The following is a 23538-nucleotide window of genomic DNA, read 5'->3' as shown; positions in this document are numbered from 1 at the left end:
TCTCCCTCCTAAGTGTTCCCTGCCTGTGCCCAGCCTCAGTCAGCCTCTGAATTCCTCAAGGGTGGGGCTGACCCCCTCCCACAGGCTCCCGAGCTGGGTCTGGAGGGTCCAAATTTGAAGGCAACTCCGCTCAGACATCCTTGAAGGGACAGCCTCTGGCCTGCATGGGAGGCCCAGAGGGATGGGACATGGGTGTCTTTCTCTTCCTTTCCTGAAGAAGACCTAGGTCAAGGTTTAGACAGCATGCCCAGAGAGGCAAAGGCAGGGGTCAGAGCTCTACAGGGGTGTGGAACTGTATCAGGTGCTCTGAAGGGTCCACGAGACAGGCCTTGTGCGGGGCTGTTCCACCATCACTGTCCGGGCTGTTAGTGCCAGGCCACCGCTGTGCACTGCTCACGCTGCCACTGCCGAGCACCCAGAGTGGCAGCCGTGGGCTCTCCATGCGCAAACTCATTTTAATTAATTAATTTCTCAACAACTCAGAGACAGGGACTATTAGCCCTGAGACTGAAAACAAGACAAAATCATGGGCCCAAAGTTACACAGCCAGGCCAGCAGCCACTCTGGGAGTCACAGTCTGGTCACTGAAGGCCAGATGTGTGGAGACAGAGGGCCTGGGGAGGTGTGAGACCCCCATATAATGAGCCACCTCACAGGGCACGTGGGACAGACGCAGTGACAGATGCAAAGGCCTAGAGGGTCGTGATAATTTCTAACAGGAGGAGCAGAGGAGTAGGAAGGTTTCCCATAGAAGGCTGAGGTGAGACCTGAAAAAGGAGTGACAATCCCAACAGGGAGCAGAGGAACCAGGTGTTCTGGACCAGGGACAGCATCAGAAACTCCAGACTCAGAGACACCCCGCATTTCCTGTAACTCCAATTCCAGTGTTCTGGCTCTGTGTTCCACTCCACTCGGTGTGTTCACTGAGAACCTAATCTTCCTGGGACCCTGTGCTGAGCCACGCTGGGGACACTGGAGACAGAATGGAGGCCGGGACTGACCTGATCCCTCACGGGCAGACCTTACACCAGACAGGAAGGACCCTGAGTGGTCTGGGTCAGGATGGGGGAGCCCACAGGGGGCTCCTGTCCCTGTTGAGGTGGGGGGAGCAAGGACGAGTCAGAGATGGCTTCCTGGAGGAGGGAGTGTGTGAAGTGAGTCTGAGGAGGGACAAAGCTTGGGGGGAAGGCCGGCTTAAGGAAAGCTCCTGAGGCCGCCTCCCACAGGCCCTCCTACATGGACACAAGTCCCTGACTCCTCTGTGGCACATCTCTCTGCCTGTGACTCCCTTTAAGTCCACCGCTGGCCACAAGCTCCTTCACGTCAGGACCGGACTCTGTTTCTATATTCTTGCGGCCAGCAGAGAGCTTGGCCCATAAAGGCCAAGACTGATGTTCACTGGCCAGAAGAGACCACGCCATGCCTAAGGACAGCACAGTGGCTCTGGCAGTTAAGAAGCGGGGTGAGATGTGGTGGGAGCCAGGTCTCAGGCCCAGTTGAGGAGATCTGGACTCCAGTCTGTGGGCAGTGTCCCTGGGCCTGGGTCCTGACACCAACAGCAGACCAGACACTTACATCCTATGAAGTCCCCCACCAAGCCCTACAACCTGCTCCAGGCTGAGCTGTAGCCCCTACTCAGGCTGAATTCAGGGTGCTGAGGAGAGAACAGTAAAAGACCCACATCGCCTCTGCCTCACAGAGCTCATAATCTACTTCGGGAGACAGAGAACCAGAGCTATGTCAAAAAATTTCCAAGTGTGACTGTGGTCAGGCTAGCCTGAAGGAGAAAGCACTGTGGGAGGGCTGGCCTAGCTTAGAACGGCCTCTCGGGAACATCTGAGTCGAAGACGGGAGGATGGAGAGAGTGACAGGGTGCAGGTGAAGAGGTGGCCCTGACAGGATAGGTCTAGGCACCTCTGAAGGTTACTAAGGCAACAGCGTGGCTGGATAGGAGCTGGGGACTCTGGGAAGAGATGTGATTAGGCCATGGACAGACCAGACCCTAGAGTAGCCCCGAGAGGGCCCACAGGGGCGCTCTGGTGCTGGTTCACTCCTCGGAGCGGGGCTAGGAGGGCGCCCCGCTGGCTCCCGAGCTCACCTTCACACGCTGCTTCTTGTGCTGCACGCCATCCAACTCGTCATCCTCGTCACTGTCCTCATCCTCGCAGTTCTGCAGGAAGGGGATCTGCTCCAGCACCGAGCCGCCCAAGCGCTCTTTGCCGTCTTTGCCTGCCGCATTCCTGCCCACGACAGGGGTGCAGAGGGAGCGTTAGTCCTGCCAGGTGACAAAGCTCAGATGGGAGGGTGCCAAGGCTTGGTGGCCAGAGCCTCGATGCAGCTCTGAGAGGAGGGGCAGAGCCACCTGGACCCCAGAGGAGCCTCGACTCTGATCATACCCAAGGCTCCAAGCCCAGCCTCTGGCTGACAGATGCTCCCTACAGCCTGAACCCTCACTGGGACCCCAGATTGCACCTAACTCCCCACTGAGCTCTGACCCACCCCCCGAGTTCCAGAGGACGAGCCCCCAGCCCTGACTACATGTCTCCCCCCTTGTGCTGAGTCAGAAGGGGAGCCAGGCAAGAAAGTGCCCCTGACTCAGCCGCCCCATTCCCACAGCCCGGTCAAACCACAGCACAGGCCAGGCGAGCGGCAGGGAAACACTCAGCAGGAAAGAGGAACCGGTCGCTCTATGAACCCTTGGGCCCCTGATCACCTGCCCGGCCATGGGTGAGCCCACACCCTCCCCGCTGACAGCCAGTGCTCCAGTGTCCACGTCCACACTACTGGCTCCTATGAGATGACAAGTTTTAGCCAAGGAGGTATTTGCCAAACCTGACACCAGGATAGAAAGGGGGACAGAATTCAAAGTTCAGATAAATGCAAACATCCTCCTTTTCTGCCACTGGCTGATGCTCTAGAGAGTTCTTGTCAACTGCCCAGATGTATGGTTGCAGCCCCGGGAGAGAGAGCTTTCCTCCGAGTTGCCAATCCAGTTCTCACCTCCCGGCCTCCTATTTGTGCAGTGTCCCAGCAGAACATCTCTGCACTCAGCGGTCGGAGGACACCATTCCCTGCATTTCCTCTCACGACACTAGCTGCCTCGGACAGGCCTCCAGTGCTGCTCCCCTCCCGGGCCCCTAGACGGGCTCAGCCCTCAGACCGCCTCTCTGCACCATCTACACTCCCTGCCCTAGTGACTGCCGAGTCCCAGGTGCTAGTGAACTAGAGGTATGCCCCCTCTACCGCGCACGTCCATCCTCTCTTCCCTGACATTTGCAAGAGTCTCCTAACCAGCCTCCCTGGCCCTCCATCAGCCCTCCTTCTCGAAGGAGACCAAGTATATCAGGTGATGTCGCACCCCTGCTCAAAACCACTGGCTTCCCACAATTCTTAGAGTAGAATTCCAGCTCCTTATCGTGGCCCATGAGGCCCTATTTAATGTGACTCCTGCGATTTCAGCCTCACCAGACCACGGCCCCACATGCTGACTTTCTGACACCAGCCTTTATCAGGAGGGAAGAGGCACAGAGGGGTGCAGCCACCAGGCCCCAGGGCTCACCTCTTGATCTGCTCCTCGATCTGTTTCACGAGCAGCGACTCGCCACCACTGAGTCCCCCGGGGCCCGGCGTGGCCCTGGGGCCCCCTTCACTGGGCTCCACAGCCCCGTTGAGTTCCAGTGATCGGCCCAGTAGGGACCGCACACGCTTGGACCGCATGTCCAGGATGGTGTCCGTGTAGCCTACCTCTTCCAGGTACCTGCAGGGAGGCAGAACCAGTGCGAGTTAGGTGCCTCCCGGCTTCCTGATACACCGTGGGGGCAGATGCAAACTGTGACAGTCCTTTTGGAGAAGCAACTTAAGACTATACACCAAAACTTTAAATAAGAATTTCCCGGACCCTGCTGTTTCACTTCTGAGACTACTTCCAGTGGGAGCCTTTATACACAGGCACCTTGCTGTCAAAGATGCTTGTAGACATACCGTACGGGAGAGCCAAAACCCAGGGACCAACCTACATGGCCACTGACAAGGACTGCGGAAGCAAATTACTGATGGGACACTAAGCACAAGATAAATGAGGCAGAGTGCCAAGGAGAGATGGCCACGATAAACATCTTACGGAAGACTGTTATGTGTTCCTTACAGTTCAGGTATTTAAAAAAAAAACCAACATGCATTAAGTATAGAATGCGCGCGCGCACACGCACACGCGCGCACACACACACACACACACACACACACATTTGTACTCTGCTCCCATCAGGCCTAGAAAGATACACACTACACGTTTAACAGCAGTGATCTCTGGAGAATGGGATTAGGGATATTAACAGGAACTTTTGCAATTTACTCTACTCTTACAAATGAGCATTTATTACTCCTGCAATTTAAAAACCCAAAGCCAGTTGGGACTAGTCTAAAAGCTAAAAAAAAAAGAAAAAAAAAATCAACAATCGGTATCTTTGGCTTCAAAGGACTAGGGGACAAGAGTCCCTTGCTGGTCCTTAGGAGGCACCGCTAGAGTCTTTTTGGTTGACCCTGTCCCCATCCCTCTGGGGGCCCAGGCAGCAGACAGCATCTGCCTTTGCCTGTCTGCCATGTCTGGTGCCTGTGTGTGTCCGAGGCCTCCCTGCCGCCTATTAGCTGTGACCTGACAGATCACACAGACACCCTCTCTGCACCTCGGTTTTTCATCTGTGAAAATGAGGGAAATGCTAGCAGCCATACCACATGGGGATCGATGTGAGGAACCCCCGTGTGCAAAATGTTTAGCACGCTGCCCGGCACATACCTGGAACCTGGCAAAGGCAGCCTATGGCGATCATTCTTGGCAGGGGGTGGGGTGAGTGGTCACTGTTTGCACACACCTGAATCTAGTGATTGCACTTCCAGATATTTAGCTTAAGGAAAGCAAGCATATGGACAGGTAACTTCCTGGTGTTTGTCACACTATTAAAAACACTTTCAGTGAAATACAAAAGAAGAGACTGACCGTAGGAAGTTATGATTATGATTACAGTGACAGACTTCATACAGGTCTTTCAATGATGCAACATAACTAATTTACGTGGAAAGATGTTCACAACACTTAGCAAAAGCAATGCATTACGGAACACCGTGAAGGGGAAGCCCCTGCTGTATAAAATACACACACACTCACACGCGCACACACACACACACACACTCACTCACGCATGCACACACAAATACATAACCACAAACGAGATAACCTATGTGCCAAAATGTTTACAGGGGCATGAAATTCCTGTGTGATGGAATTATGAGTGATTTTTATTTTTTATGTGTTTCCCAAGTTTTCTAAAACACCCAAGTCTCTTTAATAAAAAATAATTTCACATTACCCTTGGGGAAAAAAGGCATGGAGGCATTTGGAGTTGCTTTCCGAGAGTGGGGGCCCCACATCTGCCTCCCTCACTCCCCCAGGCAGGGCTCCCCCTACAGGGTGACAGGTCATCTCAGCTGTAGCCAGCAGGGATCCTAATAGGTCAGGGTTCCCAGTGGGGACAGGAAGCACTGGAGTCTTCTGGCTTATCTCCCAAGCCAAATGCGTCTCCCCTCCCCCTCCTGCCCCCCTCCCCTGTACACTCACTGCCGGAGAAGCTGCCGCCCCTCCTTCCACACCAGCGGGCTGTTCTCCAGGGTGACTGACTCTACAGGGCCATTGGAGACTGGAGGGTGGAGAGAAGGAAGGCAGGCTTAGAGCGCCACCATGCACCACCACCTCCCCCATCCTCCTCACCTTCAAACCCCTATCAGTCACTGTCACAGGTCCTACAGAGTCACTTCTTGAGAGTGTTTGAAGCCTACCCTCTCCCCTCTGTACACCTCCCCAAACCAGTCCCAAACTACCTTCAGACCCAGATCTAGTTCTGTTATTTCCCCACACAGGAAACAGGCTCAGTTCTGGGAGAATGGGCAGACTCACTAGGTTCAAGTCTGGCTCAGCGACTCCCAGCTGTGTGACCCTGAAGCAGGTTAGGTGACCTATCTGAGCTTTAGTTTCCTCTTCTGAGAAATGAAGTTAATCATCATAGCCCCTACTCTTGGGATTGTTGTGAGGATTAAATGAGATAATCTATTTATTTTATTCATTGAATATTTATCGGGCATCTATTACATGCCCAGTCAATAAAGACCCCTGCCCGTGTGGAACTCACAGTCTGGTAGGAGAAGTCCGACATGAAGAACAGCGATCACAGGTCACCCAGGCCCTCACCTGGCTCACACACCCCCGTCTCTAAGTCCCGGTGCTCTGGGACACTCCTCCCCGGACCTGGAAAGCCTTCCCTGCCTCCTGCGGTGAACTAATGCCTCCTTCAAGGAGCTTAGACTGTCAGGGACCTCATGTGTCTATGTCTATGTCACAGAGGGACAGCAGGCAGGACTTCCAGGATTCTTCGCCCACCCTCTCTGTCCCCTGAGCACCCAGCAGTATCTGGTAGAGCAGCCCACAGGAGGGGCCCTGAGAGTGAGACCCCGCCCTGCCCCAGCCCGGCCCACCCTGCTTTCTGGGGAGCAGAGAGAAAGAGGTGGCCCATCTCCGCTCTCCTGTAACACATCTGGTTCTGTTCAGGGCAGGGGAGGGGGGCGGTAGGCAAGCAGGGAGGATGAGGGGTGAGTACCTTGTTCTGACAGTTCTGGTTTCTTCTCCCCTGGGTTCAGATCTGTCCCGAATTTCAATTTATGATATTTGGCCCTAAAAGAACAAACAATTAACAAATGAGAGACACAGGAGAGTAGACAGGGCCAGCCCTTGTCTCAGGAATCCCAAATCCCAGGTTTGTCCTCTTATCCGCTCTCCTCCCTCTGATGCTGAGCTGCCCGATTAGGAAGCAGCCCCAGCGGAGGAGGCATCACAGATGGCATTGTGAAGAGCCCACTCCTTGGAGTCAGGCAAACTGGGTTGCCATCCCAGCTCCAGAGTCCTTGAAGAAATTCTCACCCTCACCCTACTGGAAGGGACAAGTGAGACAAGGAATGTCCGGTATTTGGTGTTATGAATACAGTTACTAGTTGTTTATCCTGAATCCCACCTACTACGTCTTGCTGTGTCCTCCTCTCCTAGAGCCATGCAGAACTGGGTGATAGGGAAGAGAATGCTTGATCCCAAGTCTCCCTCAACTAGAAGGTAGTACCGCCAGCTCCAAACCTCCCATTGGCCCTGCCTTGAAGGCAGGACCATGGACAGCAGGGCTCACCTCTCCTGCTTCAGTGCGTATTCTAACATCTTGATCCGGCGCACCAGGTCGGTCTTGAGATTCTCTTGACCCTTCCTTTCTCCCTGGAGGAAGGCCACCTGAGCCTGCGGGGGGGGGGGGGGGACAGCAGGAGACAAGAAGACAGCAGGGCTCAGGCTCACTGATGTGTGTCCCTCTCTCACTCAGGGACAATCAACTGCAGCCTCACCCCTGCAATGACATGCGGAGCCACTTCAGGCATGAAGACCCAGAGCTGGGGTTAATGGAGCGGTGAGAAGATGTGCTGGATCTGTTTCCATGCCGCCCACAATGGGAGAGCTGAAGAGAAGGCCTTAAGCCCTGAAATTAAATGAGGACAGCTTGGGCCTAACTTGGTCCCCGCCTTTTCGGGGGAAGTCGGATCAGGGATGAAGGCAGGGGAGGTAGGCATTAACAGCCCTGGGTTTCTCCTCCCCTAGCCCCAGGCAGGTGCTGTCCCTGAGGTTGCTGGTGGAGGTGGCATCGCACTATTCCTACCAGAGCATCTGTCTCTGGGAGGCGTAGGAAGCTACTTCTGGAGTTTAGGGACAAGAGTGGGTGGCTCGGCTCAGCTCCCGCTGCATGCAAAGGCTTTACTGCCCGACTCCCACGGTGGGACCAACCGTCCCACTGGAGTCTGTCCAGGGTGAGGGAGATGTGCCACAGACATGACCCAGGACCTCTGCCAACCACTTCACACTGTCTGCTGGCATGCACTGCCCCAGTCTGCTCTGGTTTCTCAACAGGTCTTTCGGAGACACCGGGCCAACTGCCTTCGAGGCAGGATCTTGGACTCTGACCATGTTCTGAAAGTCCTGTGCCAAAGCCCTGAGTGCAGGGCTCATCCTTGGCTTCTCCCCAAGTGCGCCTCTGTTCCAGGCTGGGACTGCCTAAGCTCCAGGCCTGGCCACTTATGCGCTGCACATTCTTAGGCAGGTCTCTGGCCTTCTCCTCACCTCTGTTTCCTCTTCTAGAAAATGGGGCTCATCAGAGCACCTGCCCCTCATGTGTTAAGTCCTTTTCAGTCCAAGGCCTAGCACAGAAGAAGAGCTAATAAAGACCAGCTCCTACTTCTTAGACTCATCGAGCAGAGATGCCTTCTGACCCACCAGCAGCTGCGTCTTCCTGGAGCCAACCCTACCATGTCATGTGCTTACTGAAGAACTTTAATAGCTCCACCAGAAACCCCCAGTCACCCTAGACACCTTGTCCAGGCTGTGCCCCTTCCCAAAGGCTTGCTCCAGAACTGTCCATCATTGGTGGCCTCTCAGATGCCCACAAACATGCCTCTCCCTGTCCCTGGGGCTCGAAGGGCCCTGACCTATCTGCCCCTGGCACTCAGAGCACACCATGGCCCGCTGCCCACAGGCCTACCATCAACTCTGTCCTGCTCCAGGGACCAGGTCTCTCCCTCAGGTCAGCAGAGAACCAAACGTGTGCTAAGTAATGCCGAGCACTGGCCAGGGCCGGGGACCAGGAAACAGGCGCACTCAGACATGGTCGGTGGAGCCATAAACTGACAAACCCTTCCAGTGGGCAATCTGGCCACATCCACAAAAATATTACCCACACATTCCTTTTGTCCCAGCAGCTCCACTTCTAGGAATTTAACCTATGGGAGTAATGGCAATGGTAGGCCTTCTTTTGAAAAAATAAAAAGGGATATACATACGTTAACGTATGACAAAAGGATCATTCATTCATTCATTTACTCCACAAATATTTACTGAGCCCCAACTATGTATCAGATGGACAGAGGATACACCACTGAATATGATGAGTTTATTATATTCTAGAGAGTGTGGGACAAACAACAAACAACATACATACCACAGCTATGCTTTGGGAAACAAACCCCACCTGTCCATTGAGAAAAAGGGACTCCCCCTGCCCAAGACGTTTTTCTCTCTCCACTTTAAATCAACCCATATGTACATAAATACCTAAGGCCAGACAGGTGGACTCACATGTGATCAACATCTCAGAAGTTTGAATTTCTGTCCTTCGTGTGCCTTCTCAGTCACCCCAATCTACTCTGCCTGTGAGTCATTTTAGGTCGGGGGAGCGGCAGGGAAGAAAGGGTGGATCACTAAACACAAGCCCCAAGTTACCACCTTTCTGTGATCCTGCCCTCTGGGCTTCTCTGTTAGTGAGCGTCTGCTTCTCAGCCCCTGTACAGCCTGCTGAGCGACATTCATTCAACATCCAACACTGGTGACTGCCTGTGATGGCCAGGAACTGCCTGAGGCACTGGGGAAGTAATAGAGAAGACGAGTGCCTCCTGTCCCCACAGAGCTCTCAGTCCAGTGCAGGCAAGAGCAGAGGACGCGAAAACTAACATATATGGTGACCAGGGCCCTGGGGAGGGAGCAGTGGATGTTATGGAAGGAGGGACCAGCCACAGGGATGGAGTGTAGCTGGCAGAAGACAGAGACAAGAGTTGCATGGTGGCGGGCTTAAAGAACTCCAAAAAGGCCAGCATGGCCACATTAGAATGTGTAAAAGGGTTAGTGAGGAAAGTCAAAGAAGCTTGTAGGCCTGATAAAGGATCGCAGACTCTGTGAGCAAGTTTGAAATTTATCCCAAGAGCAGAGGGGAAGCTATGGCAGGGTTCTTTCCAAGCTAAGGCGAGATGTAATCAGATTCACATGTTACAGAGGTAATTCCACAAACTACAACGTGGAGAACTGATAGCTGGAGTGGGGGAATGGGAGCTAAACCAGCAGAGAAACCAGTCACAAAGGAGGCAATTCCAGAAATCCCAGGGAGAAATGACAGTGGCCCAAACTAGGATTAGGCAGTGAGGGGGCTAAGTGGGTTAAGGTGATGAGGAGGTGGGACTGATAATACCCAGTGACCCTCATCTGTCGAATTCAGTATCACGCCCAGCCCTCGCACTGGCTCGGCCTCTCCGCTTCATCTCCCTACCTCCACATTAAGCCCTGATCTCCCCTCTCCTGATGACTATGTGAGGCTCACACTCGGCCCATTCTGCTCTGTGGTCCCCTTCCCAGTTCCTCTGGCAAAGAAGGGAGAAAAGAGAACCAGAAACATGGGGGTGGTTGAAGTGTCCTGAGCTGGTGGAATACCACAGAAAGGGGAAGTGTCAGTGACCAGTCCCTCCCACCCTGCAAACACCAGCAGACACCGCTGCCCAATCTGCCAGTACGTGGTGGGCCAGCAGGTAAGGCTGGGATCTGGAAGTTCTCTATCCACCATCTCCACCACTGCCATTCCCTCTGGCCAGACTGTTGGAATACACACGCCCCCAGAACCACTCCAAGACAGGGCTGCCGCCTCTCCTCCGGCTGTTCCTTTTCCACCTAGGCGACATTGGAAAACCCTTCCCGAGGGGCCTCAGCATCTCAGTCCTCCAAGACCACTGACTCTCTGCATCCCAACCTTCTGTCCCAGCCCCCTCCCCGGGTGGGCTTTGGTCCCATCTGGCCCTGCATCTCCTGTACTCCTTCTCAAGCTCTGGTGGCTTCAGGCAGGGCTGAGTCCCCATAGACCCCTCAAGGCCCCTTGTGAAGCTGCAAGTGGGAGGTGCCAGCTCTGTACCTTCTCCACTGGCAGCTCACTTGCTGCATCTCCAGATTCTGTCCCCCATCCCTCACCCCAGGTTCCTCTTGTCCTCAAAGAACTCGCTCCCCTTCCCAGAAGTGCCGCAAATCGTGGGCAGAGCCACACAATGGAAAACTCAACTGCATGTGAACGTGTAGCATTCTCTGTCGCCTCCTGTGCAGACCAGCCTCCTCTATTAGCCTGGAAGTTTCTGAAGGGCAGAAACTGCATCATCTCCTTCTCGCAATACCCCTACCTGGCAAAGTCCTGCTTACCATCAGGCTGCGTCTGTGCCACCTCCCCGCTCCAATCTTTGGGTATCTCCTGGCAGGACCTCACGGGAGGCTGTCTCTCCTGCCATTCCCACACACTTATTGAGCACTGACTGCAGAGCCACAGTGGGTCCTGTGCCAGGAGCAGCTGCAGGCGGCTATTTGGAGAAAAGGTATTCAGAGTTTATCAGGAAAATCTGACACAGTCCAGGCCTTAAAGGATGTTGCAGAAGTCACACCTCTCTAATCGATAAGTGTTTGAGTAAAGGTGCATAAAAAGAGGTGCTGCTGGGAGTGTAAATGTGGGGCAATTTGGCAGAACTAATCACCGTTTTATAAATACATCTATTCTACCATTCCACCCATCTAATCTGCTGTATACTCACATGGGAATATACAGATATTCACTGCAGCCATTTGACGGGCAAAAATTGGAAACAACCTAAAAATCCACCAAGAGGGCTCAAACTAAATGAGCTATGGTACAAACAACAGCAGAATGTAGTTTTCGAAAATAATGAGAAAGAGCTCTCAAGCTGATATGAAAGGAACATCAAGACACATGAGAATGTGAAAAGTCACAAAATGATGCATGAAATATGATTTTGTATATTATGCACATAGAGCTGAACTACTTCTAAAGCAATAACAATTAGGGAGGAGAGAAGGGGAGGAAAGGGACGAAGCAGGGTGGCGGGGCTTTCCTTTTTTACTTATACCCACAGACACCTCAGAGATCTTTGAATTTTTACTATGGTAAAAACAAAACAGAAGTACAAAGTAAGTGATGCTGGAGCCTGGACAAGGGAGAGCCTAACTAGGTGCTATCCACAACTTCCTCTCAGACTCCAAGAAGGGCCACTAAGTGTGGGAACAGACACATTTTTTCTCTTGCTTGTCTCAAAAATGAGGAGGTGGGGTGGTGGGTGCTGTAGGGTGCACTGGCATGAAGTCCCAGAGACCAAGATTCAGTCCCTGTTCTGCTCTGATTACTTGGATGATCCTGGGGAGGCCACTGAGTTTCCTTCCAACAGGCATCTTATTTGTCCTGGGCGTCGGAGAGGTATAGAGCATGGGCTTGAAAGCCCACAGACCACCCCTGCCGCCCACAGGCTGTGATCCTAGATAAATCACTGACCTTCTCAAAGTCTCCATTTCCTCTGCTGATTATTTAAAAAGGGGGGTGGGGTGGGAGAATAATATCACTCACCCTCCCGAATGCTGCAAGGATTAAATGATACCATGTGTGTGAAGTGCCTAATACAGTCCCTGGCACATAATATGTGCTCAATAAACAGCAGCTGCTATCACGATTGCAGAATGAGGGCAATGACGTTGGTCCTGCCTACACGATGGAGTACTGAGAAGATTTAATAAGATGTCCCCTGAGAAAGACCTCCAGAAGCAGAGATGGGACACAAAAGCGAGAGGTACTTACATAAGGATTTCTCCCACTCCAACACAAGCCTCAGCTATCATGTAGCTAAGATCCCTATTGGCGAGGGAGAATTGTAGGCTGCTTTCTTTATTCATCCTAAGGACAAAATTCTAATCAGATATTTTATTTGGGTCCCCACTTCAACTAGATAGGAAACAGCAGATCAGAAGGGGAAAGATGGGCTGCTAGAAGCAGGTACTGACTTCTGCTAATAATACCTCAGCCTGGGGAACCTTCAGACTCCTCGCAGCCCATGCCTGGACCCCTTTAAATTCTCACAACTCTGCTATCCAGGCTCCCCAGGACACTCTGCAAGCTGACCCACACTTCTCAAGGTCACAAAACCCAGCCCACCTCCTCAGCTTCTTTCAAACATCATCCCAGAGCACAAACCCTCTCCGAAGCAACCAAACCATACGGTCCCTTCCCAAAAACTTCCACAAACACATCCCACCCTCCCTCCACCCACCACCCCCGCCAGAATCCTTCCTCTGGGTGCCTTCCTGCTTTATAAAATGCTTCCCCTGCCATCCTCCAGGTACCCCCCATTCCTCCGCACTATCTTCATCCACCTCCCATCTCCACAGTTGGACATGTCTGACTGCCACTTCTGACTCCAGTTAGGGGTTCTCCACTTGATATCCCACACATTTCCCATCTCAGGGCAGTAGCCCCCACTCCTTCACACCCCTAAAGAGTTTCGGCTCTCAAGGGCTTCCAACACAGCCTCCGAGTGCCCGTACTGGCCCCGTCCATACTTCCACCCGAGACCCCTTCCCTGCACTCGGTAGCCAGGCATGCTAGGGCTCCCCAAAGTTTCCTCCTCAGAGGGCAGGGCACACACTTTCATCTGGCGCCCATCCCCACCCCCAGACCTTGCTCTCTTCCCCAGAGTCTTCACAGAGCCATCTTTCAGTCCCTCCGGTCCAAACGCTCCGAAACACACCCGTCCCGAGCTCCCCGACTTCCTCTTCCTACTCACGCGGGTTCCCCGCCCCGACCCGCTCGCTCCCAGCGGGTCCCAAGTACCCCCACCCCTCGAAGCCCCCTCTCCCACCCAGTGTCCATCCGGTTCTACCTCCAACTCGCACCTGGTCGGGGACGAAACGGGAGTCCCTGGGCACCCTCCGAGTTTTTTGCTCACTCCCATACAAGACTCCTCCAGCACCTCTCATCACCCTTTGCTGACTTCTCTTGGGGTCCCCTCGGGGCCTCGAGGCCACTCTCTCAGCAACCCTTCGGCCGGTCGGATCACTCCCACTCCCCACTTCCAGCCGGTTCTGGTCCCTGCGTTCCTTCTCTCGGCAGCCGCGATCGGGCCCTCCTGCCCCGGGGTCTCCTTCCAGCCACGAGCCGCCCGGGTGCCCTTAGGACCCCCCTCGGACGGCCCCTCACTCTCGCTCCGGGCCGGTCGCGGTCCCCTCCCGCCCCCCCGGCCGTCCCGGCGGCCATTGCTCCAAGATGGCGGCGGCGGCGGCGGCGGGTGAGGCCGGGCCGGGCCGGGCTGGGGGTCTGGGGTCCCGGGGCGGCGCTCACCTGCAACTCGGCGCGCTCGGCCTCCCAGCGGGCCTTCTCTGCTTCGAAGCGCGCCCACTCGTGCTGGATAAAGTGTAGGATCCCGGGCAGGCTCAGGGGCTCTGGTCCCGCCGTGGGACCGGGGCTGCCTCCGCCGCCGCCTCCTTTAGCAGCCGGGCCGGGCCCAGGGGTAGGAGCAGAGACCGGGGCCGCCCCCGTCGGGCCGGGACCCGCGCCGGAGCCGAGCGGGCGGCAGGAGGAGGCGGCGGCGGCGGCGGCGGCGGCCGCTCGCTCCTCCATCATGGAGGCCCCGGGGCCGGCCCGCGCGCCCGCTGTGCCTCGCGCGCCTGCGCGGCCGCGCCAACACTCGCGCGCGCGCTCGGCGGGGACCGGGGCGGCCGGTGACGGGAACGAAGTCGGGCGCGCGCCTCGCCCACCCGGGTCGGCCCCGAAAGCGCGCGCGGGATGGGCTGAAAGGGGCGGGGCGGGAGCGCGCGCCCCAGGGAGGGCAAACGCGACCCAGGTCCGGAGAGACGGTCGCCCCTGGAAAGCGCGGGACTTTGGGAGGGGAGGCCTTCGGTCCTCCTCCTCCGGCTTCGCCCCAAAGAAAGATTCTAGCCCTCTCCAGACCCAAATACCTCCTCTCGACAATCACTGTCATTCTTTGAGAGAAAGGGCGACCACCAGGGATGGTTTCAGCAATGGCCTCATCCTTTCTGATTCCTGGCCCAGGTCGGTTGTCATGGTAACCTTCCCCAGTCTGGAACACCCTTAGCCCCCCCTTCCCCCATCTTTGTGGTTATAGAGCTCCAAACCTCTCCTGGCCCAGCACCAGGAGGAGGTTGCCAAGGTAACCCAAGTCCCTGGGTGGTCCCTTCTGCCCCTCCTCTCATTGGTTACTATGGCAACTTCACCTAGCTCTCAGGTAGAAAGGAACCCAGCCCCAAGGACACTGATTGCTGAGGGAAACCTCTTTCCCAACCCCTCCCCCCCAGCCACCCAGTTGGCATTACCATGGTAACTATCTCCCCCTTTCCCATGGTGGGAGGTCCAGGGACCAAACCAACCAGGTGTTTTTATTTAGAGGAGGAGATGCTCTGCTGAGGAGTAGTTACTATGGTTACAAGGCCTGGACCATCCCCAGGTTGATGAGAAACAGGCAAGGCAAAGTCCTGGTTGCTATGGTGATGGGGGCAGTCCCCTTTCCAGTGACCCTAGGAACCAGGCTTATCAAGGTTGAAGACATTTTAGGATTGTTTCAGGATGGAGTGTGTCTAGGCAAGAGGTTGTCATGGTAACACCTTCTGTCACTTCTAGCCCTACCTTTCTGTACACATTTATGAAAGAAGGGATGGTTATATCCCTATGACATCCTTCCCTCCCATTCATAAGATGCTTCAAGTGGTGCCTGAGCATATGGGACTTAAAGAGAAATGATTCCCTGACCTTCTCATTCCCACTTTGTAGGTAAGATGAAATGGTGCTCTATTGTGTGAAATTGGCTGATTTGGAGTTTTCTGGTTCTCCTTTCCTCAGAAGTGCAGCTGAGCTGGGCTAGGACTGTCCCCCTGGAGCTCCTTCAGCCTGCAACCTAGGAGGTAAGAAGCCCCTCAGTGTCACCAGCACTCATGTGGAAACTGCCCTTGTCCCCAAAAGGTTTTTCCACATATCACTCACTTTCTCTACCCGTCACATTCCCATTCTACAGATGCAGCAACTGAGGCTCAGGCCAGGTGAACTCTGGCCTGAAATGAATCTGGGTGCACTTAACATGGTTTTGTGGGCAATAGAGAGACAGTCTCAGCTTAACTACCCTCTCCTCCCCTGACCACCTTTTTCCTCTCACGCCCCCTGCTGGTTTTCTGCCATATCTGTAAGTTGTTTAGGTGGTTTTTGTCTGTCTTCCCACCTCTGGAAGGCCTGCCGAATGACTGCCCGGGTCATCCTGGGTCCCCAGAACACAGAATCTGGCACGGAGGGCACACAATAAATATCTGTTTGTTGAGTTAATGAGTTGAATTAATTTATCAGTGTGCAGTATTCCAGTCTGAAAGCACCTGTCAGGTTAGGGCTGGGGAAAGGGCTTGTCTCACTGAAGATGGGCTGGGAGTTGGGCTGTCTTTGTGTACCCAAGAGAGACAGCAGAGTTTACTGGTTGAAAGCACAACTCTGGTGCCAGCTTGCAGGGTCAACTCCTGGGGCCACCAGTTCCCAGCTATGTGACCTTGAGCAAGTGACTTCACCTTTCTGTTCCTCAGTTTCCTCATCTTTAAAGGTGCTCACAATGTGAAGATTAAACAAGTTAATATTGGCAAAGTGCTTAGAACAGGGTCTGGCATGTCATGAGTGGCTAGAATTGTTGACATTATCCTATATCCTATTACATATCCTTCAAAATCATCATTTCATCCACTTTGTCCCAATGAAGGGGTTTTGCCCCTTACAGCTGGGAAAGCCAAGACTGACCTTGTCAGTGTAACAGATGATTCCTCACTCTTTCTTCTCTGGTCCCCCCACCTCCTCATCTGGCTCTGATACCTGCTGATCTTTGAGAAACTGGTTTCTACCCTCTGTCCTGTCGGTTACCTCCTGGCCCAGAATTGGCCAGACAGCATGTGGGGAGAGCCAGGGCCTGGGGGCGGAGACCTGGCTTCTGCTTCCTTTCTCTCTCTGAGCCCCAGGATCCCCCTCTGAATAATGGGAGTCAATCATTCATCCCACACAAATTTACTGAGCCCCTGCTGAGTGCCAGGTAGTGTGCTGTGTTCTGGATATATGGCAGGGAACAAAAGAGACCAAACAATAAATAGAACAAGTGAAATCTACATGATAACTACTAAGGGAGGAAAACAACACAGGGACGGGGCATAGGAAGTATGTGAGTGATGGGGAGATGCAGTTTTAAGGAGGGTGGCCAAAGGAAGGGCGCAGTGGACAGGTGACATTTGAGCAAAGACCTGAAGGCCAAGGAAGGATCCATACAGATAACCTGGGGGGAGAGTGTCCAGGCAGAGGGAACAGCAGTCTCCCAGGTGTTTGGCGGCCCATGTGGCTGCTGCTGAGTGAGTGAGCACAGGAACAAGGGGGATCATGTGGGGCCTTGTGGGTCACAGTGAAGACTCTGGCCTGTCCTTTGAGTGAGTCTTGAGCCGCAGAAGGTTTGAGCAGACGCAGGACGGGATCTAATTCAGGGTTTAACAGGATCCCGCTGGGCTCTGAGTGGGGAACAGACTGTAAGGAACAAAGGTGAAGCAGGAGGATGGTCCTTTTAGAATCTTTAGAAGATTCTAAAACCATCTAAGGGTCTCTTCTGTGTACCTAAGCACTAAGGTTCTAAGATTTTTAAGACCCAGAAGATTCCGTGGTTCTAAAGTTCCTCCCCCCACAGTAATGTGAGTTGCATGGGGTCAGGGGAATTGTTGATCTCTGTGTTACGTGTCTACTGCCGTATCCCCTGTGCCTAGGACAGTGCCTGGTATGTTGTAGGAGTTCCCCAAACAGGTGTTGAAGGACAGAAGGGAGGAGGGATCAATCTACAGTCCAGAAGGCAATCCCAAGGCACTAAAGAATAAGAAGTCGCCCTTAAAGTGCAACTCAGGTTCTTAGGCGACATCTGAGTTGGGTCAGAGAAGGGCAAGCAGGCCTGGGATGGGTGAAGAGGGGTGGCAGGGCATTCTTGGTGGGAGAGAGAGAGGAGACAGGCAGACAGGGGCAGGGCCCCAGGCTCACAGCCTCAGCAAAGAATTTGGCTCTGGGGACCTGAGTGGGCTTTACAGAAGCCTTGCCTCTGGTCACCATCTTTTCACCAAGTGCATTTTCAGTGCCCAGCCATGTACTGGAAACACAGCGATGATAAAGACAGCCTGGATCTCCCCTCTTGGGTCTCACAGTCTAGTGCAGCAGACAGCCCCAGCCCCAGACAGTGCCAAATAAGAACAGGCAGCGCAGGGACTCCAGGAGTCCAGAGGGGACTTCTGACCCAGCCTGCAGTTCAGGGAGGGCTTCCTGGAGGAGGGGCCGTCTGAGCTGAAGCCTGAGCATGAGTAGTTCTCCGGGAGAAAAGAGGCATAAAGAGAAGGGATGTTCGAGAGGAGACTCTTCCAGGCAGAAGGAACAGAATATGCAAAAGCTTAGAAATAAAACCTGTTTGAAGAAAAGTCCAAGATGGCTGAGGCATAGAGTTCAAGGAGGCATGGCAGGAGATGGGGCTAGAATGGTGGGCAGGCAAGGGCCAGGTCACACAAGGCCTTGTGGGATGTTGTAAGAATCTTACACTTTTCTCCCCGGGGCACTGGGGAGCCATGGCAGATTCTGAGCAGGGAGGGAGATACCAGATTTGTACTTTATGAAGACCCCTCTGGCTGCCATGAAGGAGACCAGGGGGAGGCTAAGTGGGGATCTGGGTGGATCCAGGTTGAAGGGGGAAGTTTGGATTTGGGGGTCAGAATATTTAGGAGGTAGGAGGATTAGCTGGGTCTCTGATGTCCCCCTCTCAGGGAGAGGTAGAACCTATGAAGATCCTTCATGGGGAAACTTTTTCTGAGTATCTGCTTAGAACCCAAGGTTAGTGAGTCCTTCTGTACTGGAGACCAGCCAAATCTTTAAATTCTGCTGGGGACAGGGAGATAGCGCCATCTGGGGGTTGTTTAGGAGTGTAGCCAATGAATAGAGGTGGGGGGGCACCCTACTGATAACAGCCTCTTTTGATGCTGCAGCCCACACTACTTTAATAAAAATGAGCTTTTAACTGTTATAAAATACACATAACAAAATTTTGTCATCTTAACAGTTTTTAGGGGTATAGTTCAGTAGTGTTAAGTATATTCGTGTTACTGTGCAATCTCCAGAACTTTTCATCTTGCAAAACCGAAACGCTATACTGATTCAACAACTCCCCATTTCTCCCTCCCCACAGCCCCTGTTTTTATGAATTTGACCCTTCCCATTAAAAAAAAAAGATTAACTAGCAGCCAACATTAAAAATTGGAATAATTCTAGGGGGGAGGGCATAGTACAGGGGTAGAGGACATGCTTAGCATGCACGAGGTCCTGGGTTCAATTCCCAGTACCTCCATTTAAAAATAAATAAATAAACCTAATTACCCCCCCCAAAACAAAACAAAACAAAATTGGAATAATTCCAGCTTAAAAAAAACATTTCTAGCTTTTCTTGCAAAACCAAAACCATCTGGCTGGCCACCAGGAAAGAGATGGCTAGGTGGTACAGGATTTGAGGAATTGAAAAGGAGGCAGCAAGGAGGGTCCTGGTGACCAAGGCTCTGACCCAGGGCCAGGGTATGGGAGGGAGAGATCAGGGATGGCTTCCTGGAGCAGGGAATGTCAAGAAGAAGGTGCAAGTTGGTCTTGGGAATGGGGTCCTTGCATTTATAACTGAATTTGAGTCTGAATGAGAAGTTGACAGTGAATAGAAGGGTGGTATTGAACAAGGAAGAAGGGAAGATGATTCGTTTGATAAAAACTTCCTGAGCATCTAATGTGTGCCTGGCTTTGTGCTGGGTGGCCTTGGGGAACCAACAGTGACTAAGATAGGCTCAGGACCTGCCCTCATGGGTCTCACAGTCCAGTGGGAGGACACAGACTGGTCCCTACTCAGTAATGAATTAGAATGGTAGGCTACACCTGCAGGACCCTGAGGGCTGAAGGAGCCCTGAGGGGGCTGCATGACCCAGCCTGAGATTAAGGAGGGCTTCCCAGAGAAGGAAGAGTCAGAACTGAAACCAAATAAGGAAAGGGCTAGGAGAGGGAGGCAAGGCTGAGGTTGGGTGGGGGAGTTTCTGACAACCAGTTCCAGCCTCCCCTTTCCTTCCCCCCTCCCCAGGATACCCGCGAAGCCCAGCTAGGGCCTGACTACAGCCCCATGCGGCTCACCCGCTGCCAGGCTGCTCTGGCAGCTGCCATCACCCTCAACCTCTTGGTCCTGTTCTATGTCTCGTGGCTGCAACACCAGCCCAGGAACTCCCGGACCCGGGGCTCCCGCCGTGTATCTGCCTCGGGCCCCCGCGTCACCGTCCTGGTGCGGGAATTCGAAGCCTTTGACAACGCGGTGCCAGAGCTGGTGGACTCCTTCCTGCAGCAGGACCCTGCCCAGCCGGTAGTGGTGGTAGCCGACACGCTCCCTTACCCGCCCCTGGCCCTGCCCCACGTCCCCAACGTTCGCCTGGCGCTGCTCCAGCCTGCCCTGGATCGGCCAGCCGCAGCCTCGCGCCCCGAGACCTACGTGGCCACAGAGTACGTGGCCCTGGTGCCCGACGGGGCGAGGGCCGAGGCGCCTGGCCAGCTAGAGCGCATGGTGGAGGTGCTTCGAGCCGGAGGCTCACGCCTGGTAGCCGCCCCCGTCGCCTCGGCCAACCCTGCCCGGTGCCTGGCCCTGAACGTCAGCCTGCGGGAGTGGACCGCCCGCTATGGCCCGGCGCCCTCTGCACCCCGCTGCGATGCCCTGGAAGGAGACGCCGTGCTTCTCCTGCGCGCCCGGGACCTCTTCAACCTCTCAGCACCTCTGGCCCGGCCGGTGGGTACCGGCCTCTTCCTGCAGACCGCGCTTCGCGGCTGGACCATGCAGCTGCTGGACCTGCCCTTCGCGGCGGCGCGCCAGCCCCCTCTGGCCACGGCCCACGCACGCTGGAAGGCGGAGCGCGAGGGGCGGGCGCGGCGGACCGCACTGCTGCGGGCGCTGGGCATCCGCCTGGTGAGCTGGGAGGGTGGGCGGCTCGAGTGGTTCGGCTGCAGCAAGGAGACCCCGCGCTGTTTCGGGACAGTGGTGGGCGACACGCCGGCCTACCTGTACGAGGAGCGTTGGACACCCCCGTGCTGCCTGCGCGCGCTGCGCGAGACCGCCCGCTACGTGGTGGGCGTGCTGGAGGCCGCCGGCGTGCGCTACTGGCTGGAGGGCGGCTCGCTGCTGGGGGCGGCTCGCCACGGGGACATCATCCCGTGGGACTACGACGTGGACCTGGGCATCTACCTGGAGGACGTGGGCAACTGCGAGCAGCTGCGGGGCGCCGAGGCGGGCTCCGTGGTGGACGAGCGTGGCTTCGTGTGGGAGAAGGCGGTAGAGGGCGACTTCTTCCGCGTGCAGTACAGCGAGAGCAACCACTTGCACGTGGACCTGTGGCCCTTCTACCCCCGAAACGGGGTCATGACCAAGGACACGTGGCTGGACCACCGGCAGGATGTCGAGTTCCCCGAACACTTCCTGCAGCCTCTCGTCCCCCTGCCCTTTGCCGGCTTCGTGGCGCAGGCGCCTAACAACTACCGCCGCTTCCTGGAGCTCAAGTTCGGCCCCGGGGTCATTGAGAACCCAGAGTACCCCAATCCGGCTCTCCTGAGTTTAACAGGAAGCAGCTGAAGCTCCAGTGCCTGCTCCTGGGATCAGGAGAACATTCGAGCACAGGGAACTGTCCTTTGTCTTGGTGCCGCTGGCATTTGGTGGACGGGCTGGGGATGCCAAGCCGCCTTGCAGGGCCCAGCACAGTCCTAGACATCAAAGACGTGCCGTGCTCAAGCGTTCCAGAACTGGGACTGCGGGGCTGGAACAGAGTTTTGGAAAAAGAGGGAGAACGAGGGTAGGTTATGGGGTCAGACTGTCGCGATTCAGGCCACGGCTCTTCCACTTACTAGGTAGGTGGGCCTGGGCAAGTGTCCCAATTTCTCTGTGCCTCGATTTCCTCCAGAATTCAGTGCGGGCCGTCAGTGTCTAGCACACAAAGAGCCCCAGGACACTTGGCTGTTGGTGTTGATTCTACCACTAGAGGGCGCCTTTGCCCTAGTTTGAGGCCCAGGTGACGGTTACCCGGGACCACTGCTCTACGGCTTTCGCAGTCTCTTGAGCCTCTGGTCTTCTCTCTAGTCTCCTGCGCCTGGCCAGACAGGATGACTATCTTCCCTTCGTTCAGAGAACCTCCTTCCCTCCTGGGAGAGCCCTGTGAGGTGCATGCTGCTCTTAACCCCACCTGCAGAAAAGGAAACAAGCTCAAATCTCTGAGATGCCAATGTGGTTAAGTATCAGATTCTGGATCCCAGCCCCACTCCATTTGACTGTTGTACCTCATTATTTGAGGTCTCTGCACCTGTTGGCCCACTCACAAGGTGGGCTAAACGCTAACCCTAGCTCACACTTACTGTGCACTTACTGTGTATCACGCATCGTCTCAGTGTTTCACATGGTGTAACTGACATCCCTCGCCTGGACCCTCCGAGGTGAGAGCTGCTGTTATTTTCATTTGACAGATAGGGAAACTGAGGCCAGGATGGTAAAGTCACCAGTCCAAGGTCAGACAGCTTGGAGAGTGTCAGAGCAGGGACTTGAACCCAGGCTGCCAGTCTAGAACCTGCACTGAAGTTGTCCACTATGCCCCTGCCTAGTCATGGTAGACGGCCTTTCGGAAACCAAACCACTTAGCAGGTAAAGCGATGGCCTTTCTCTTGTAATCTTGCACCTAAGAGAAAATATTGTTTGGGCATGTACCTCCAATATGTGTATTTATTTATAAACTATATCCAGGTACTACTCTTTCTGTATATTAGTAATAAGGGTTAAATTATTCCATTTTAAAATGAAAAGAAATAGAGAGGTTTTCATTTAGCTGCCTCATCTCAATGACTTCTGGCACACAGCCCTTGGGTCTATGCACCTGGCTTTGAGACCACAGGCTCTGAAGTGGGAGAGGCCTGGGTTCAAATCCCAGCGCTGCCACTTCCTCCCACTGAGGCTCAGACATTCAATCCTGACTTCCTATAACACAGACTCTGTTCTTAACCACTGAACCTGCCAATGGCTTGCAGTCTGTTAGGTTCCCAGGGAGCATTCTGGAAACATGGAGATGATTTGGGTTATCACTGTGATCAGACAGTGCTCTCAGAATGCATGGCCCAGGGATGGAGATGTCTTACAATACATACAGGGCACCTCCACAATGAAGCAGTGTCCCTTGTCACGTACAGTTTTAAAATGTCCCATTGAATATTCATGAAGGATGAGTGATGTTCAAAATACTTTCCCACTGATATGGTAATATAAATAAATTCCTATCAATGTATGCATCACTTTAAAAATATTTTTAAATTCTCAAAATAATCAAAATTATCTATCTATACATATTTAAGTTGTTGCCAAGAACATACTTTGAAGCTCAAATCATTCTTTTTTTTCCTTTAATGGAGGTACTGGGGATTGAACCCAGGGCCTCGTGCATGCTAAGCATGCGCTCTGCCACTGACCTATGCCCCTAACCCCCTCAAATCATTCTTCAATTATTGTAATGGTTTTGTTTCATTTAGAAATTGTTGGTGTGATTTCTTAATTGAAACAGCTGTATATGTATATACATAAATAACATTATCTATATATAGTATATATATTTATTTAAAATAACCTTGTCTTAGCTGTGATTTCATAAGGGAACCACATCAAATACTTCTGGCAACTTCCTATTAAATTGAAAATCATTAGGGACTTGAGACTAAATAGATAAAAAATTTCTCTTGGCATCAA

The 23538-nt window shown here is 53.8% G+C and overlaps 2 protein-coding genes across 6 annotated transcripts in view; one reads left to right on the top strand and one right to left on the bottom strand.

Moving 5' to 3' along the window:
* The window catches only part of STRN4 (striatin 4), a 24737-nt gene extending 10357 nt beyond the window's left edge, over positions 1 to 14380 (bottom strand). For 2 of the 3 annotated variants that reach the window (XM_072966793.1, XM_072966794.1), the window contains exons 1-6: positions 14049 to 14380; positions 7221 to 7324; positions 6645 to 6718; positions 5612 to 5690; positions 3560 to 3757; positions 2099 to 2240 (exon numbers count right to left, since the gene is read on the bottom strand). In XM_072966793.1, the coding sequence (XP_072822894.1) occupies positions 2099 to 2240; positions 3560 to 3757; positions 5612 to 5690; positions 6645 to 6718; positions 7221 to 7324; positions 14049 to 14330 (879 nt within the window). In that variant the 5' untranslated portion in view covers positions 14331 to 14380. Of the gene's footprint in view, positions 1 to 2098; positions 2241 to 3559; positions 3758 to 5611; positions 5691 to 6644; positions 6719 to 7220; positions 7325 to 13603; positions 13732 to 14048 lie in introns of those variants that run through there. The other variant, XM_072966795.1, reaches the window with a different exon arrangement.
* Positions 13954 to 23538, top strand: FKRP (fukutin related protein). 3 transcript variants are annotated; one of them, XM_072966796.1, is made up of 3 exons: positions 13954 to 13995; positions 15495 to 15625; positions 19867 to 23538. In XM_072966796.1, the coding sequence occupies exon 3, from the start codon at positions 19906 to 19908 to the stop codon at positions 21391 to 21393; it is 1488 nt and encodes a 495-aa protein (XP_072822897.1). In that variant the 5' UTR covers positions 13954 to 13995; positions 15495 to 15625; positions 19867 to 19905; the 3' UTR covers positions 21394 to 23538. The 3 variants fall into 3 exon arrangements, with proteins under 3 accessions (XP_072822897.1, XP_072822898.1, XP_072822899.1); XM_072966797.1 differs by having other exon boundaries at positions 13959 to 13995; positions 15564 to 15625; XM_072966798.1 differs by lacking the exon at positions 13954 to 13995 and adding an exon at positions 14505 to 14759 and having other exon boundaries at positions 15564 to 15625.

Source organism: Vicugna pacos, chromosome 9, assembly GCF_048564905.1.
Source record: "Vicugna pacos chromosome 9, VicPac4, whole genome shotgun sequence".
In the NCBI taxonomy this organism is placed as follows: domain Eukaryota; kingdom Metazoa; phylum Chordata; class Mammalia; order Artiodactyla; family Camelidae; genus Vicugna; species Vicugna pacos.
The sequence above is the reverse complement of the archived record's forward strand: the minus strand, read 5'-3'. Positions and strand labels throughout refer to the sequence as shown.

Coding starts and splice junctions, on each gene's coding strand:
- FKRP (XM_072966796.1), top strand. CDS start 19,906: ATGCGGCTCACCCGCTGCCAGGCTGCTCTGGCAGCTGCCATCACCCTC.